The sequence below is a fragment of the Neolamprologus brichardi genome, chromosome 13 (assembly GCF_056152115.1).
Source record: "Neolamprologus brichardi isolate AB-2024 chromosome 13, ASM5615211v1, whole genome shotgun sequence".
Taxonomy (NCBI): domain Eukaryota; kingdom Metazoa; phylum Chordata; class Actinopteri; order Cichliformes; family Cichlidae; genus Neolamprologus; species Neolamprologus brichardi.
The window spans coordinates 23,963,695-23,979,225 of NC_142116.1; the positions used below are offsets into that span (position 1 = coordinate 23,963,695).

Consider the following 15,531-nt stretch of genomic DNA (forward strand, 5'->3'; position numbering starts at 1 on the left):
CTGTAATATGTGTTTTTAACAGTCGGACTAACTAACGAACAAGGCACTGGCAGATCATAAACTTGTCGGGTCTGGTGGCTTTGGTAAGATTTGCTCTTGGCTCTAACATAAGAGACACCTGGCTGTAAGTTGTTAAACTTGTGTTTTTAGCGGAACAGTAAAGAATAGCGGGGCTTTAAGTTCAGATACTCAGCTGTGAAGTCACTTCAGGTTTCTGAATGAACTCTTAAGTACGTTATGTTCCAAACACAGACATAAAGTCTTTGGGTATGACTAACGTTAGCTTGCTATATCAGGACTGTCTGTATAAGTCAGCCATGTACCACGTACCGAGTGCTTAAACATATATGTTTCTTAAAATAATTTCCAATTGCACTATGATAATTTTAAGTACTGTCATTAAGTTGGTCAAGTGCCATCAGTCTGAAATGATCTACCTCGCCTGTATTCGTCAAGGTGCATGCTAGCGTGTGCTAACATTACGGACAAGAGTTATACTTCCGCTTACAATATTATAAACGCATACATTTGTGACTCAGAAAGAAATGTGTAAGTTTATTAATTATGTTTATGAGAGTGCAACTCGTGGGGGTAAATACAGTTATTGGCAATACTCGTATTTAAACACGTTTTGGCATGTGCTTTAATTTGTAAACCCAGCCGCCCGCGACGGAAGTGGTGTTATTTGACGATTTTAGCAACCCTAACGGAACTCACCCAACACCGTTAACTGTAGCTTACTAGGCTAATCTGTTTACATGGTCAGTTTAGACTGCAACGTACTAGTGCTCTCGCTATATATATATATATATGTATGTATGTAGGTGTACGATCCTGAAGTCATGACTTAATCTGACCGCAGGCTTGCGTCTGTTTCATGTGGCGATGATGTTGTTTTGCCTCTTTCGGCTTTGCTAGGTGATACCAGCTAGATTACACCTTGCAAATGAAACGGGGGATATGTGACTATACTCTGGAAGGTTATATTAGCCCAAGTGTCTTCTTCACAGAGCCTGAGATCCTGCTTTTGCGTGCAGCTAAAGGGAGAACTACAATGCTGTGCTGGGGAAATGCTTCCTACGGACAACTGGGCTTGGGTGGGATTGATGAAGAGATTGTGGTTGAGCCACGAAAATGTGAATTCTTTCACGGGAAGCAAGTGAGTGATGTGGGGTGTGGCCGCAGACACACAGCTTTCCTGCTGGAGGACGGGACGGTGTATACCTGTGGCTGCAATGATCTTGGGCAGCTTGGACATGAAAAAGCCAGAAAGAAACCCGGTTGGTGATGTCTGCTGTTCGTTTGTTTGTTTGTTTTTCTAATAAAACATTGGGGGGTTTTGTTTTGTTTTTTAAAGTTGCTCACTGTGCAAGCACTTGTTTATGTCATCTGTTAGAGCAAGTTGTGGCCTTGGATGCACAGATCATAGTGGCTGTATCATGTGGAGAGGCCCATACACTCGCCCTAAATGACAAAGGACAGGTTTTCTCGTGGGGTCTTGGTTCAGATGGACAGCTGGGATTAAATAACTTTGAAGAATGTGTTCGCGTGCCTAGGTAAATTCATCAACTATCAGGAAACCCCTGTGTGTAACGCACTACTTGCTCATCCTTTGTTTTGTAAAGGCACCATGAAAAGCCCTAATATAGCCATTCTTCTCTCTCTTTTTTTTCCTCTGTATGAAAAGAAACATCAAGACTTTGTCAGATGTTCAAATTGCTCAGGTAGCCTGTGGGTACTGGCACTCCCATGCACTTTCAAAAGGTGAGGAATGGTTTGCACTTAGTACATATCCAGAGCAGCTTACAGTGTTTATGTCATGTTAAACCGTTTCAATTATATATGCGTTTTTAACACAGGGGGCCACATCTTCTCATGGGGCCAGAATCGATACGGCCAACTTGGGTTAGGAATCAACGGACAGAGCATTTCCACACCCCAGATGATTCAGTCTCTGCAGGGCATTCCTTTTGCTCAAATATCAGCAGGTGGAGCACATAGCTTTGCCCTCACTCCCTCGGGAGCCGTGTTCGGTTGGGGGCGCAACAATTTCGGTCAGCTTGGTCTCAACGACTGCAACGGTGAGTGGTAGAAGGTTAGAAGGTGCCGGTGTACATTCAAACCCGAAACTTTGACTAATTTTCAGGACGTCTTTTTCAGATCGGTATTTCCCGGCCCTCCTGAAGTCCCTCAGATCACAGAGAGTGATTTACATTTGCTGTGGAGAAGATCACACGGCAGCACTGACCAAGTTAAGTTGCATACTTTTTGGTTCTTTGATAGATCTGCAGCGTTGTGTGTACAGAAGACCGAAATTTGAAACTGTGGAATTAATGATTAATGATTAGATTTAAAAGTGGCTCTTTTAAATCTAATTAATGGTTTTAATTCTTAGGCTTAAAATCATTAAACTGGGCCTTGGACTTTTACTGGGATTTACTCCCATGCTGGGTTATGCTTTCTTTACCTTCTTCCTAATTCATTGCTGTTGTTGTTGTTTTTAATCTGCCAGTGTATATGTATTACATTTTCTTAACTGATCCCAAACAGCAGCCAGGCAGGATTACAGATGCATCACTTGTCGCAGTCAGTGTGTTGTGTCCTCGCTCTCCAGTTTGCATACTGCTCAGAGACAGCTGCTGCCAAGCGACCAGTTAGAAAACATCCCAGTATCACTGCAGTACATTAAGTCTGCAGTACATTAAGATTTCAGTGTTTTGCTTTTTAAAAGCATTGTCACACAGATGTTTATAAAGCTCTCCTTTAGAAAAACATTAAGCTGTTGTCAGATGAACAAACTGTTCAGCATCCACGGGTGCTGTAGGTGCAGTTTCTGGGTTCCTCTACCTCTTAAAACGAGCTTTCTTTCTTCTTCTTTTTTTATATTCCTTAGCTCCCCTCCCATTTAGCCAAGTCTCTTCTGATTGGCTGCCCCTCATACCGAAGGCTTGACTAACACATCAGTGTGGCTTCACGGCCAAAGCTATACACCTGAGATGACTATATTAGGGATGTCTGCACTCACTGACATCATGCTGATATAGAATAAACTGCCTGAAACTGCCTGAGCATTTGGCTCACTGGGATTACTTGCGCACATGCTGAGCTCATTATTTGATGCTGCAGGCATTTCGTCTGAGCACCCTCCATTGTAACAGTTTATATCAGAGTCAGAATACTTTTATAATGACAGGGGGAAATTGCTTTGTCACAGACTCTCAAGCAAATGATATGAAAGGTAGAAAATGGAAAGAAATCATAAAAAAATGTAAACCATTCTTATAAAACGAAGAGGCTCCACCAATGTTGAATTACGTTAAAATAAATACTCCAAAGTTAAACAATAGTATGTACAATATAAAGAAGATATGACAAGTGAAAATAGTCCAGGTGTCATAAGGGGAAGATATGAAGTTTGATCATCGCAGGTAGAAATCATTTCCTGTGGCGTTGTAGTGCAGTGAGTGTTTTGCTCCTGTGACTGTGCTGCAAGTCATGGAATGAACGTGAAGGATTGTCGGCTATCATCTGACATCTGCTGTCAGAGTCGAGCTCCACACCTATAATACTGGCCTTGTGGATCGGTTTGAGTCTGCTGGTATCATGCTGCCCCAGCCCACCACAGCATAGAGGATGGCAGTGGCCATTACAGACTCAAAACATCCTGGGTCATCCATTAGATTTTAAAGGAGTCATCCAAGAAAATAGAGATGACTCTTCTTGTAGAGGGCTTCTGTGTTTTTAGTGTGAACACTGAGGTATTTTTATTCTGTCTGCACCCAAACCACACGGATGGAAATAGGGGTGACCAGCATTCTAACCCTTCTCACATCCACAACCCCCATACTCTTCCTCATCACCTTGTGTGATACATCACTACTGCAGAGTCATTAGAAACCTGTGAAGGTGGCAGGTGTCTGTGCAGCGCTGAAGGCTGTGGTGTACATGGTGAAGGGAAAGGGGGAGAGGACAGTCCCCTGCTGGGCTTCGGTGTTGCTGTCCAACATGGTGCTGCAGGTGGTTTGCCGATCAGTGAGCCAATTATCCAGCTCACTGCCAAGGCATCCACCCAGCAGAGCCGAGCTGGTGGTGGTGAACACATTGGAGAAATCAAAACATGACCCTCACAGCGCTGGGTGGATGTAGGCCCTGTTGAGCAGGTCAAGGACCGGAAGGGATCTGACCATGTGCTGGAAGCTGGTCCAGGATAAGTGTCTTCAGGGTCTTCGTGAGGTGTGATGTCAACATGTTTTGGCACAAGGACGAGGCGTGACCTCTTCTACACAGGGAAAAAGCATTATACATTTTCAGTGGCTAAGTGCCATTTCTGTGTTTACTTCTAATTTTTAGAAAAGAATGGATGAGTTGGGACAGTTATTTAGAACCTGGAATGTTTTTTGGTTTGTTAAATAGTGAAGTTTTAAATCTTCTCGAGCGGTGGATAAAAATGCCCATTTCCTGTCCAGGTGCCCAGACGCAGTAAGTTTGTTTCAGTAGTGGGCTGACGCTGTAGAGGAGGACCCCTGCTGTAAGACTTGGATGTTAAAATAATCCCCCTCCTGGCATGTGCCATTACTAATCTAGCTGTTTCTGGTTAAGGAAAAACTAGACTGAAATCATTAACACGACAGCTGTCTTTCATGCCTCTCTGTCTCTTCAAGCCTCATGTTCAGTGGTCTTTGCTAACACTTTGGCCTTAGCAAGTTAGCACAGTGCTAACCCTTTCGAAGGTCGGAATAACTGGTTCTGTTGTTTTTAAATACAGGAAGGGGGCGTGTTCACATTTGGAGCAGGAGGATATGGACAGCTTGGGCATAACTCTACAAATCATGAAATAAACCCCAGAAAAGTGTTTGAGCTCATGGGAAATGTAGTCACACAGATTGCATGTGGAAGGTAAAATCGACTTTGTTTTTGCGCGTTTATCTAAAATACAACGTCAGTGAATTATACTGAAAAGTCACAAGGCTGCTAGTAACGTTTCAAATTGCTGTGCGGTCAAGGCAACACACGCTGGCTTTCACGCCGTCATCGGGGAAGATGGATTCATTTGGGCTCGGAGGGAACGGGCAGCTTGGCACACGGTCCACTTCCAACAGAAAAAGCCCTGCTCTTGTTAAAGGTCCCTGGGTAGTCGCCAGCACTGCAACAGATACAGGTGAGGGGACAGCAAATGTAAAACCAAAACATCCTTCCATTTTTGAGGGGTGTAAAGTTTGAATCATAAGCAGTCAAATGTGGTTTTTTTGTTTGTTTCTTTTTTGTTTTGTTTTTTTGCCTGTCCCATTTGGTTCTTTTGCCATCAGAATTATTGTCTACAGGCGAAGAAAGAAAAAATTGACCATCCCAGCCTTGCCGTGATGGTCTATTTGATTCACATTTTATTGTTTATCTTATTTATTTTTTATTTTCACTTGCTAGATACAGGACAGACGTGAATGAGGAAAAGAAAAGGGAGAAAGGAAGAGGGGGAAAAAACTGTGGAGAAGAGGGACGGGGATAAAGGGCAAAAAAACAAAAACCAACTAAATAAGCAGACAAAAAAAATGCATATATCAATCACCTGGATCACCTGTTGAGAAAGAATAAACAACATCACAAATAAACAACATCACGATGATATATGGGAATGAGCAGTCAAATGTATTAATCGATAGGGTTCTCCATTTACGTTTTCTCTGACTACATTTTATATAATTCTGCTGTGTATCCATCTGAACGTGGAGATTTATTATCTTTAATCTGAATCTTAAGTTGTAAAAGCACATTACATAATTAGTTTGATGGGTTTATTTCAAATGTAAAACTCGATGGTAAGATGTTTTAATAACACAAAAAAAATATTTTCCCTCACTTTTGCAGATTCAGAGGAGAAATGTTGTGTCAAACGGATTTATGCTGGAGGAGATCAAAGCTTTGCTCACTATTGCAGTGCCAACGTAAGTTTTCACTCTCTGAAACAGAGATTTCATGGAGATGCTTACAAATGTACAGCACGTTTTAATAATTGCACAGCTGTCCTGAATGCTATCGTTTTTACTCTACAGTAAAAACAATGGCACTGGCAGTACTCTATAATAGTGAGCCGCTGAACAACAGTGATTTGAGCTAAAGGATTATTATCACTGCACGGGTGTGAGAGCAATGTCAGGCAGATGAGCTGAGATTGTAAATATTTCCAGACACAACCTGTAATTATCTGGAATTTAAAAAAAATCTTGGCACATGGGTTCGCGTGTAATTTTATACCACAGCGTTGTTTGACAACGTCACCATTCACATGAGTTAAATGTGAAATTTGAAAAATAAGAAAATGACTTCAAGTTAAAATCTTGTAATTAAAGTTTTCGAATTCCAGGAAACAGAATTGCGTTTGTCAATCTAATTAAAGCAGACTGCTCCAGCTGATCCCCAACAGTCAGTGCAAGCTGGTGTTGGTTTTAAAACACGTTGCCATGTAGCGTATGATGATTTTTCAAGCAGAATTGAATTTGTAATGAGGATGTATGTCACTTTTTTTCTTTTCTCAGAAGCACCTTCTTCTAAAATGTGCCGCAGATAGCTGTGAATACTGTTTTTACACACTTTTACACACATCTGATCTGTTTTTATTTGTCTAACTTTTATACTTTGTGGTGCAGAGCCTTCAGAACGGAGATGACACAAGGATACAAGATCCCCAGAGAAAGATTTACTCCTTGAATGAGGATCTCATACATAAATGGTTGAACCACTCACAAGGAAGACTCCCGCTCGAAATCTCCAAGTAAAGTTTTCTTCTTCTTTTTTTCCCCCTCAGTAGATCCTCGGCATATTGGAGTTTTAGTTTGTTTTAGACATGGTGTGTTTGAGTAGAATCAAATTACCAGATCCTTTTTGGAGATTTACACAGTAATTATTTGCCTTTTCTGGTTTCCTTAGTGAGATCGACCTCGTGTTCTCCTCAGCAAGCTGCCTAAATGGGTCTTTCCTGTCAATGAGGTAAATGCACTCCAGATATTTCAAAAGTCATAATCTAGTCAGAAAAATCATTTTGACTGATTTACATTAAAATCAACGCATTTTTTTGCTGAATTTCTTGTTTATTTATTCTCTAATTAGATAATTAAAGCTTTCTTAAGCTGCTTCCATCATATGAGCCAGGTGAATGCACGAGTTTGGTAGGCTATATAAAAACGTGAAATTGAGATGGCCACAGTTTTAGCCATGAAAGCAGGAAGCTCAACGATAACAACATTCAGTACTGACATTTATCTGCTGTCATGGTAAATCTAGAGCTTGTTCTGTTGTCACCGCTTTGACCAGATAAAAAGCGTGCTCTCCTGGGTTGAGATCAGATTCTGATTTGGCCACTGAAGCATATCCTGTTTCTTTGCTTTGAGAAACCTTTGGGCTGCTTTTGAAGTGTGCTTCAGCTCATTAACCATTTGCACTCTGAAGCGCTGTCCGATCAGTTTAGAACTTTAGATTAATATATATTATTATATATATACATAATATAACAATACATAATATATATATATGTATTGTTATAGTTATTGCCAAGCGTTTTTGTAATTATCTCATTCTGAGTGCTGATTTTGTTTTTTTGTTATTTTATAAACGCAGTCATCCAGATCACTACAGTACCAGCAGTAAATGTTCAGGGGTGGATATGAACATGGCTCGCCTGCTCTTCAACAAAGTAATCCAAGAGGGTCACCCTGAGATTGCTCAGCAGGTCAGTGGCCACATATAATGTAGTTCCATCCACCCATCCATCTCCTTTTACTTGTTCAATTCAAGGTCTTGGAGGGGACTAAATTCTGGATTCTTCACTGTAATTCAAAACTGCATTCTGTGTCGTGTCATGCCAAATACTTGGGCACTAATATATTTTCTCTGACTGGTGAAGTTCCTCTGACTTGGAGTTTCCTTTTCATTCCTCATACTCTTCAACAGTGTTTATGACCTTTGCTCATCTGAGATTGCCACTGCTGTCTTGTCACTGACGTTCATATTATTTTGATTTGGTACCTGACCAGAAGATGTTTTTATAGTGTAAATGTCCCCAGTGACGTTTTATTACTGTGTCGGCTCCAGTTATTCCCGGTACTCTGGTCCATTCAGTGTGTTATTGTTGCACTTTACCCCACACCTCATCAGCAGTTTGTATGCATTCAGGATTATCACATTAATCATAACAGACCTGTTTCCCTTCGTCTGTCTGCCTCAGATTGCTGCTAGTCTGGAGAAGAACCTCATTCCCAGGCTAAACAATTCTCCTCCAGACATCGAAGCTCTGAGACTCTACCTCACTCTTCCAGAATGTCCTCTCTTCACTAACCGAAATAACTACGTCACCATCTCTATCCCATTTGCCAAATCAGTCATCAGCCTAAAAGAGGCTCCACTGAAGGTACTAGGTAGGTAGGATGAAGGAGTTTCTTTAAGCTTTCCATACTACATATGTACTACATACTATACTTAAGACCTTATTGTTAAGGAAAATAAGGTCTTAAAATTGCTTATATTTGTCATAAATCTTATGCAGGAATTAAAAATTAGCACTTTACACTGTCTTAAAAGGGTTTTGAGGAGCACTAAATTAGTGTTTGCTCATGTATTTGCAGGAAACTGGTGGTCTACATTTGAGTCCCCAGTCTTCCAGCGGCTAGTTGAACTGTACAAGGAAGTGGTGGTGTATCTGCTGCAGATGCACAAGGTGGGCATTCCCGCAGTAGAGCAGAGAATTTTCACCTGTTTTCTGGACACATCGCTGCGACTCCTGGAAATGCTACACAAGGTGAGGAAAAAGGTGCAGTGTTAAATTCCTGCTGCACATTATATCCTTCTTTAAAGGACTACAAGTGACAGTCTCTCCCACTTGTCGCTTCAGGTGAGCGAGAAAGCGGGACACATCATTCAGTATGGCAAGTTCTACATTCATGAGTTGGACAACCTGATAGACATCCGAAATGACTATGTCACATGGCTTCAGAGGCAGATGTACCCAATGGTGAGTCTGCTGTGGATGTTGGCTCTGCGATTCAGTAATACATCTTTCTATGTTAAGGTTTTGATGTGAACCTTTTGTTTATGCTCTATCCCCAGGGACATGATGGAGTGGTGACTCTGTGCAAGTATCCCTTTGTATTTGATGCCCAAGCAAAGACTACACTCCTTCAGACAGATGCTGTCTTACAGATGCAGGTATTACTCACTAAACCTCTTAAAGGCAGTTTCTTACCTTTATTCTCACTAATCGCTTCATAATCGTGTGTTTTCTGTATTAACAGATGGCAGTGGACCAGGCACAGATGCAAAATTTCAGCTCCATGTTCCTACCGGCTGTGGAATCCGTCAACCCGTGCCTCATCCTCATCGTTCGCAGGGAAAACATTGTTGGAGACACTATGGAAGTGCTCAGGAAGTCTAAGAATGTTGACTACAAGAAGCCACTAAAGGTAGAAACAGCATTTAAGTTTGAAGCTTTTAAAAAAAAAAAGAAGCAGCATAACCCCATACCTGATTTAAATCTGGCCACCATTTCCATTCCAGTCATAGTCTTGTAAACTCTGGATCCCTTCCAGTACTTGTGCTATTATTGGATTGTTCCCAGGAAGTGCCGTTCTGACAACATGCACATGTGCGTGTGTGATTTCAACATGGACCTCCTTGCAGTCTACAATGACACCACTAACTCAGGGAGAAAACATCATACAGCTAAGAGCTAGAGAGTGTAAAAAGGCACTCTTCAGGTTTATGAGTCCACAACGTCCAAACGTAGCATCAACGTTAGGTCACAAGCTTGACTTAAAGCATGCTAGGCCTTTTTTTACAGTGTTGTGAATGGTAAATCCGTTCTTAAGGTTCAAAACTGTAGATTCGGTCTCAACTCACACAGAAGTGGTGATCCAGCGAGCACACAGAGTGGTGCAAGTGGTTGGAACAGGATTTCCAGGTAGCGATCGCTAAATATCGCAGGAGCCGTGGCCTTGACAACGAAGACAACTGAACGAGCTAACAGACAAATTTAAATCAAGTACACTTAGGATGACGTTCCTAGTTATGAATGAAAATACATATATGAGTGTGAAAGATGCTGCTTATGGTAATGAACCCACAGAGTATGCCAGGTTCAAACGGTACTGTGACTTACTTGTGACGTTTGTGGCAGGTGATCTTTGTGGGAGAAGAGGCCGTCGATGCAGGTGGCGTGAGAAAGGAGTTCTTCCTCCTGATCATGAAAGAGCTGCTTGATCCCAAATACGGAATGTTTCGTTACTACGAAGAGTCTCGCCTCATCTGGTTTTCAAACAAGGTACTTGCTTTAAACCAGGCGGCATCTCCGCGTGATCTTTATGAAACCCTTCCTTGATTAAATGCTGACAATCACCGACTGTCCCTTGCAGACATTTGAGGACATTGACTTGTTCAACCTCATCGGGGTCATCTGCGGTCTGGCCATCTACAATCTCACCATCGTTGAGCTCAACTTCCCCTTGGCCCTTTACAAGAAGCTTCTGAAGAAGAAGCCAACGCTAGAAGACCTGAAAGAGCTAATGCCAGATGTGGGAAGGTCAGATCAAGGAACAGTCACCTGAGGTTTCCATTTAATATGTTTATGAATGGTAGTTTACCTTGGCATTGTCTTAACGTCATCTAAACCTTTCAATGCCACAGTAATCACACAGGGAATTGTGTTCCTGTTCATCCAGGAGTCTGCAGCAGCTACTAGACTACACAGAAGATGACCTTGAGGAAACCTTCTGCTTGAATTTCACAGTAAGATGATTGACTATCAACATTTTCTGCTGTGGTTTAAGTAAGTTGTGTCATCCACCTATCATATGATTTTTATTTTTATTTTTTTTCTTTCCAGATCACAGAGGAAAACTACGGTGCCACAGAGGTTTTAGAGCTTGTACCAAATGGGGAAAACATTAACGTCAATATGTCAAACAGGTAAAGATTTTTTTTAAGTTGTCCTGATATTTATCCATTAGCAGTTATCCACTAAGGGATTCATGAATATTTTGGACTGTTGTTGAAACATTCACATTACTCTCATTTTTCTTACTTTCTTCTCCTCTAGGCAAGATTTCGTCAGTGCCTATGTAGACTATGTTTTCAACACATCGGTAGCTCCACTCTTCGAGTGCTTCTATTCAGGCTTCCACAAAGTGTGCGGTGGGAAAGTTTTAGAACTGTTCCAGCCAAACGAACTGCAAGCCATGGTTATCGGCAATACCAACTATGACTGGATGGAGCTTGAAAAGGTTTTGTATTAAATAGTGATTAGTAAAAATTGCATCTGGCCACGCAATGTGAAGAAAATATCCGCATAGCCTTTAGGACTATGAAAGCTGTATTCTTCCTAGTGTCCAGCAGGGGGCGACTCCTCTAGCTGTATTGAAATTTCCTTATGTCTCACTTGATTTATTACCTCAGTAAACATTTTACGAATTTAGTTTATGGTCTTGTATGCTAGTTTAACATTCCATCTAATACAGTATAATCTTCATTTTGTGAATTAAGGAAACATTTGCCGGTATGGTGTGATTGGCAGGTTGCTGATGTAAGAGTGTGCAGTATCCTTGGTTTCTCAGTCAATACATCATTTAAAAGGTCAAGTTAAAAAAACAGTCTGTAAATGACTGAGAAAAGCCCCAGTGGCCACTGTGAATCTCACTTTTTAAAGTGAGCCTTGTACATTATAAGATGGATTATGAAAATAATTTTTGTTTATGCTCTTTTGCTACTAGACTACTGAGTACAAAGGGGAGTACTGGACAGACCACTCTACAATCAGGCTTTTCTGGGAGGTGTTTCACGATCTTCCATTGGAGAAGAAAAAACAGTTTCTCTGTAAGTGTTGCCCTAAACAGCAGAAAAGTTAGTTTCATTAATTTTGTGTGAGTTTGCATGTTACATGCGGACCTTGAAGAGTGAAAAGAAACAAAAATCTTGTCTTTACAGTGTTCCTCACTGGAAGTGACCGCATCCCCATCTTGGGCATGAAAAGCTTGAAACTGGTGATCCAGCCTACTGGTGGAGGGGAGCATTACTTACCTGTCGCTCACACCTGCTTCAACCTGCTGGACCTGCCCAAGTACACGAGTCTAGAAATGCTCCGTGAGAAGCTGCTGCAGGCTATAGATCACAATCAAGGCTTCAATCTTGCCTGATAGAACATAAAAATCAATGTTGAGACTGCTGATGGCAACCACATTCCCAGATGGTTTTTTGCAGACTTCTCAGTCTGGATGAGTCAAACACAAGTTGAAAAAAATAAAAATTAAAAGGGAGGCCACATGACACTAAAGGTGACTGAGATGAACGGCTGGACTTTCATGTTAATGTTGATTTTTTTATTTTTTCCAGCTGCTTTCTTGCCATCAAAGTATTTGAAGCCCAATCCCACACAAGTTGATTCACATTTAATATTGCTCATGTAGATATGCTTTTATTCATGTTTGGATAGGACAAGTATGATGAAGCAAACTACTGGTATATACAGCACAGGGGCATAAATAAACTGACAACAAACTCCTGTAAAATACAGTGAAATTTCTTTTTCTAATGCTTAACACCTAATTTATTGTGACAGTGAGATGCTTCTATTATGTTTTTACTGGTTTAAAATGTAGTCAAACACTACAAAATACCACGTAATTCCACCCCCCCAAAAAAATATAGAGAAAAATAAGACCTGATTCACATCTGACAAGGTGTCAACAGAAACGTATTTTTTAAACTACACTCTAGCAGTATTTTCTGCATGGCTTTGTCATCAAAGTGACACCGTATTTTACAGGAGTTTGGGTTTTTTTCATCCCCTGTTGCAAAAATTGTTAGCCAATGTAGTAAATCTACTTTATGTTTGACAAAGGTTCTCTTGTGACATTTGCTCGAGAGCAATGTGAAGTGTTTGCTATAGATGCTGAGTGGATTTTCTTGGCTGTTTGCCTTAACAATCCACAAATAAAACAAAGTACAGCCACTGAAATAAATGGATTACTTGCTGGTAAGGTTCTAAGTTCTTATGAAAGGTTGGTTATTTTTAATATAGTACCTTGTGTTTGAATATTGCTGTAGAAGGTTTTTTTTTTTTTTTTTAACAAAAAATATACCACATTTTGTTTTTAAAAGGGGTTAATTCTGCTTTTTGTTATTTTCTTTCAAATATGTTCTGATGATGGATGCTCTTATGACACGTGACCAGAGTTTCAGGGGAGGTGGTAAGTATAGGTATGTGTAATCCGTGTGCTCAGGCATCAGCGTCTTCCTACTCTTGGGTTTGTATGAAGTTACAAAGGGCAGATGTCATCTCGGGCACACAGCCATTTCCTATTTACATCCTGCAAGTGGAGGGGCTCATGAAAGCGGTAAAGACAGCCAAAGTAATTATTTACGCCAAAATAATGGCGATGTTTTAGATTTCACATTTACAATATCATCACTTCATTCTTCCAAGGTGATTTTTCCCTATGATTGGTTAATTGTTGACACCATGACACATTTCTTCAAGGGCAACTGTTGAGGTGTCAAAATGTAGTTAAAGCACAATAGAAACCTTTGAGGGGCAGCCAATCAGAAATAAAGTTACCTTAAAGTCAGAGATGAAATCTGAGGGCCTGCGTTAAGGTAGAGTATAAGAAAAATAATGATTTTTAATTGACAGTACAAAGCTGCTGTGATGAATTAAAATATGTTGGAAATTAGAATAATAGGTCCTCTTTAAAGTCCAGCTTATATAGTAAATTAACCTTTAATATTTTAACTGTGTTTGTCTGTTCTCTCATGAAAATACCCATCAACACATTCCACTTCAAGTCACAATTTAATCATAAACTGTACAAGTTGAATGACGTGCACACACTGCAGAATATGGCCATAAAGGAGGCAAATACACTTGTCTGTTGCCCAATTTGGGGGCTTTGTGTGTTAGTTTTGGTATCAGTGGGGCAACTCGTGATGTACAAGCTTATAGTGGGAACCACAGGAAGGACAGCGCTGGGCCTCTCCCTCATGAAGCCAGAACCACACAATAGCAGTGTTGTCTTCCTCACCTGCAAAGCGTTTTAAAAAGTTATAATTTAAAAAAAAAAAAAAAAGTTGTTAACACTGGTAACACAGATTCATAAAGGGGAAATTTGATTCATTATGCATCACTTACAGAGACATCCCACCAGCCTCTTGGTTCCAATGCCTGGCACAATGTGAGGGTCTTCTTTGGTACCAGCATAGTGCTTTGGTTTCAGGATGCTGTAAGGATCCTGTGATGTAAACGGGAAAAATAAAAAAATTAGCTTATGTGCAGTTCAGGTTCATTATTATATGTATACAGGAGCCTACCTTTCCCTGTTTGAGGGCCTGGAGGGTACGGCGCTCCAGCCCAGTGGCCTGTTCTTCATCTGTTGGTATGCCTGAGAAATTAAATAGCAAAAAGGTTTCTATTAAAAAATGAATAAATGATAATAAATAAACAAAAAAAATCTGTATTTGATTCAGCTGCTTAAAAAAAAAAAATCAGTTTTATATTAAAAGCCTATAATAACTTGCTTAAATCTTACCTCTTGCATATGGCCTCCGTACACTAATAACTAAAAAGACTAAAACTAACACAGAAACCAACACTAAACGTCTTCTAAGAACAAAAACTAAACTAAATTAAAAAGAAAAAAGCTCAAAACGAAATAAAAATTATAACTAATTAGAAAATACAGAACTATAATAAACTCTGTAGTGAGTGCGGGCAAGTCTGCACGTCAGCATTGGACACCTCCCACAATAACACGCTCCTGTCCCCTGTCAGGGTGCTGGCACCTGCCCAACGCAGTCTGCCAAAGGAGGTGGGTCTATCAAAGGCCTTTCCACTCGCTAAAGTCCAAATGACCTTCATTTTTTTTTAAGGTGTACTTTATAGTCGTATTTAGGTGGGGACTTTGTGTATCTCAAAGCACTTAGGCCTCCCACAAATATTTTTACTTCTGTAAATAAATATGTACACAGGTGTTTCTTTTTGCTGTAAATAAAACACTGGCGGTAGCTAGCTAGCACGTACTGCAAACTCCTTGTCACTAACTTGTCAGCTACCAAACTAAATAAAGACGCCGCTAAAATTGCCAATATAACCAGCCTTTCGCTTTTCGCACAAAGTCGAGTGAGCGGTGACAGCTGTGCCTGTAACGCACTCTGGAGGCCTGTGAAGTGACGTCTCCTGTCGTAAATACGGAGTCCTACCTCTCACTGTGGCCATTGAACGGTGCAGCGGGGCCAGCACGCTGCTCCTCAGCTGCAGTGTTGTTGTACAAGCTCGGAGAAGAAGACGTCCCGCCATTATAGTGCCTTTTTCAAGTACAGTGAATGACCTGACTCTGCTATAACCCGGACTGAAATGACCCCACTACAACCGCCTGAGTGACGGGTACGCGGGCCAATGAACAGAAGCGCAGATGATCCGACCAATCAGATTCCGCAGTGGGAGGCACGCTCTACAGGTGGTAAACACCGCTGTATACTTTATTATAGAAAAACGTAGTTTCA

At 40.8% G+C, this 15,531-nt stretch overlaps 2 protein-coding genes across 2 annotated transcripts; one reads left to right on the forward strand and one right to left on the reverse strand.

Annotated features, from left to right (window-relative positions):
- Positions 1–576: 576 nt before the first annotated feature.
- herc4 (HECT and RLD domain containing E3 ubiquitin protein ligase 4) lies at positions 577–13,097 on the forward strand. The gene is made up of 24 exons (XM_087850347.1): positions 577–1,280; positions 1,397–1,556; positions 1,688–1,764; positions 1,860–2,081; positions 2,161–2,251; position 3,169; positions 4,766–4,896; positions 5,004–5,158; positions 5,863–5,939; positions 6,642–6,766; positions 6,922–6,981; positions 7,609–7,720; positions 8,216–8,405; positions 8,613–8,785; positions 8,879–8,998; positions 9,094–9,192; positions 9,279–9,446; positions 10,160–10,303; positions 10,395–10,561; positions 10,701–10,767; positions 10,865–10,947; positions 11,078–11,261; positions 11,748–11,850; positions 11,962–13,097. Exons 1-24 carry the CDS (start codon positions 947–949, stop codon positions 12,168–12,170), a joined length of 3,252 nt encoding a protein of 1,083 aa, XP_087706473.1. The 5' UTR covers positions 577–946; the 3' UTR covers positions 12,171–13,097.
- A 709-nt stretch (positions 13,098–13,806) lies between these two features.
- Positions 13,807–15,422, reverse strand: cox5b2 (cytochrome c oxidase subunit 5B2). Its single transcript, XM_006798987.3, has 4 exons — positions 15,229–15,422; positions 14,341–14,411; positions 14,162–14,261; positions 13,807–14,054 (listed from the first exon to the last, which is right to left on the reverse strand). Exons 1-4 carry the CDS (start codon positions 15,323–15,325, stop codon positions 13,942–13,944), a joined length of 381 nt encoding a protein of 126 aa, XP_006799050.1. The 5' UTR covers positions 15,326–15,422; the 3' UTR covers positions 13,807–13,941.
- Between the last annotated feature and the right edge of the window lie 109 nt (positions 15,423–15,531).

Coding starts and splice junctions, on each gene's coding strand:
- herc4 (XM_087850347.1), top strand. CDS start 947: ATGAAACGGGGGATATGTGACTATACTCTGGAAGGTTATATTAGCCCA. Junction 8,999..9,093: donor AGAGGCAGATGTACCCAATG/GTGAGTCTGCTG, acceptor CTCTATCCCCAG/GGACATGATGGAGTGGTGAC. Junction 9,447..10,159: donor ACTACAAGAAGCCACTAAAG/GTAGAAACAGCA, acceptor CGTTTGTGGCAG/GTGATCTTTGTGGGAGAAGA.
- cox5b2 (XM_006798987.3), bottom strand. CDS start 15,325: ATGGCGGGACGTCTTCTTCTCCGAGCTTGTACAACAACACTGCAGCTG. Junction 14,412..15,228: donor TTCAATGGCCACAGTGAGAG/GTAGGACTCCGT, acceptor TTAATTTCTCAG/GCATACCAACAGATGAAGAA. Junction 14,262..14,340: donor AGGCCCTCAAACAGGGAAAG/GTAGGCTCCTGT, acceptor TTTACATCACAG/GATCCTTACAGCATCCTGAA.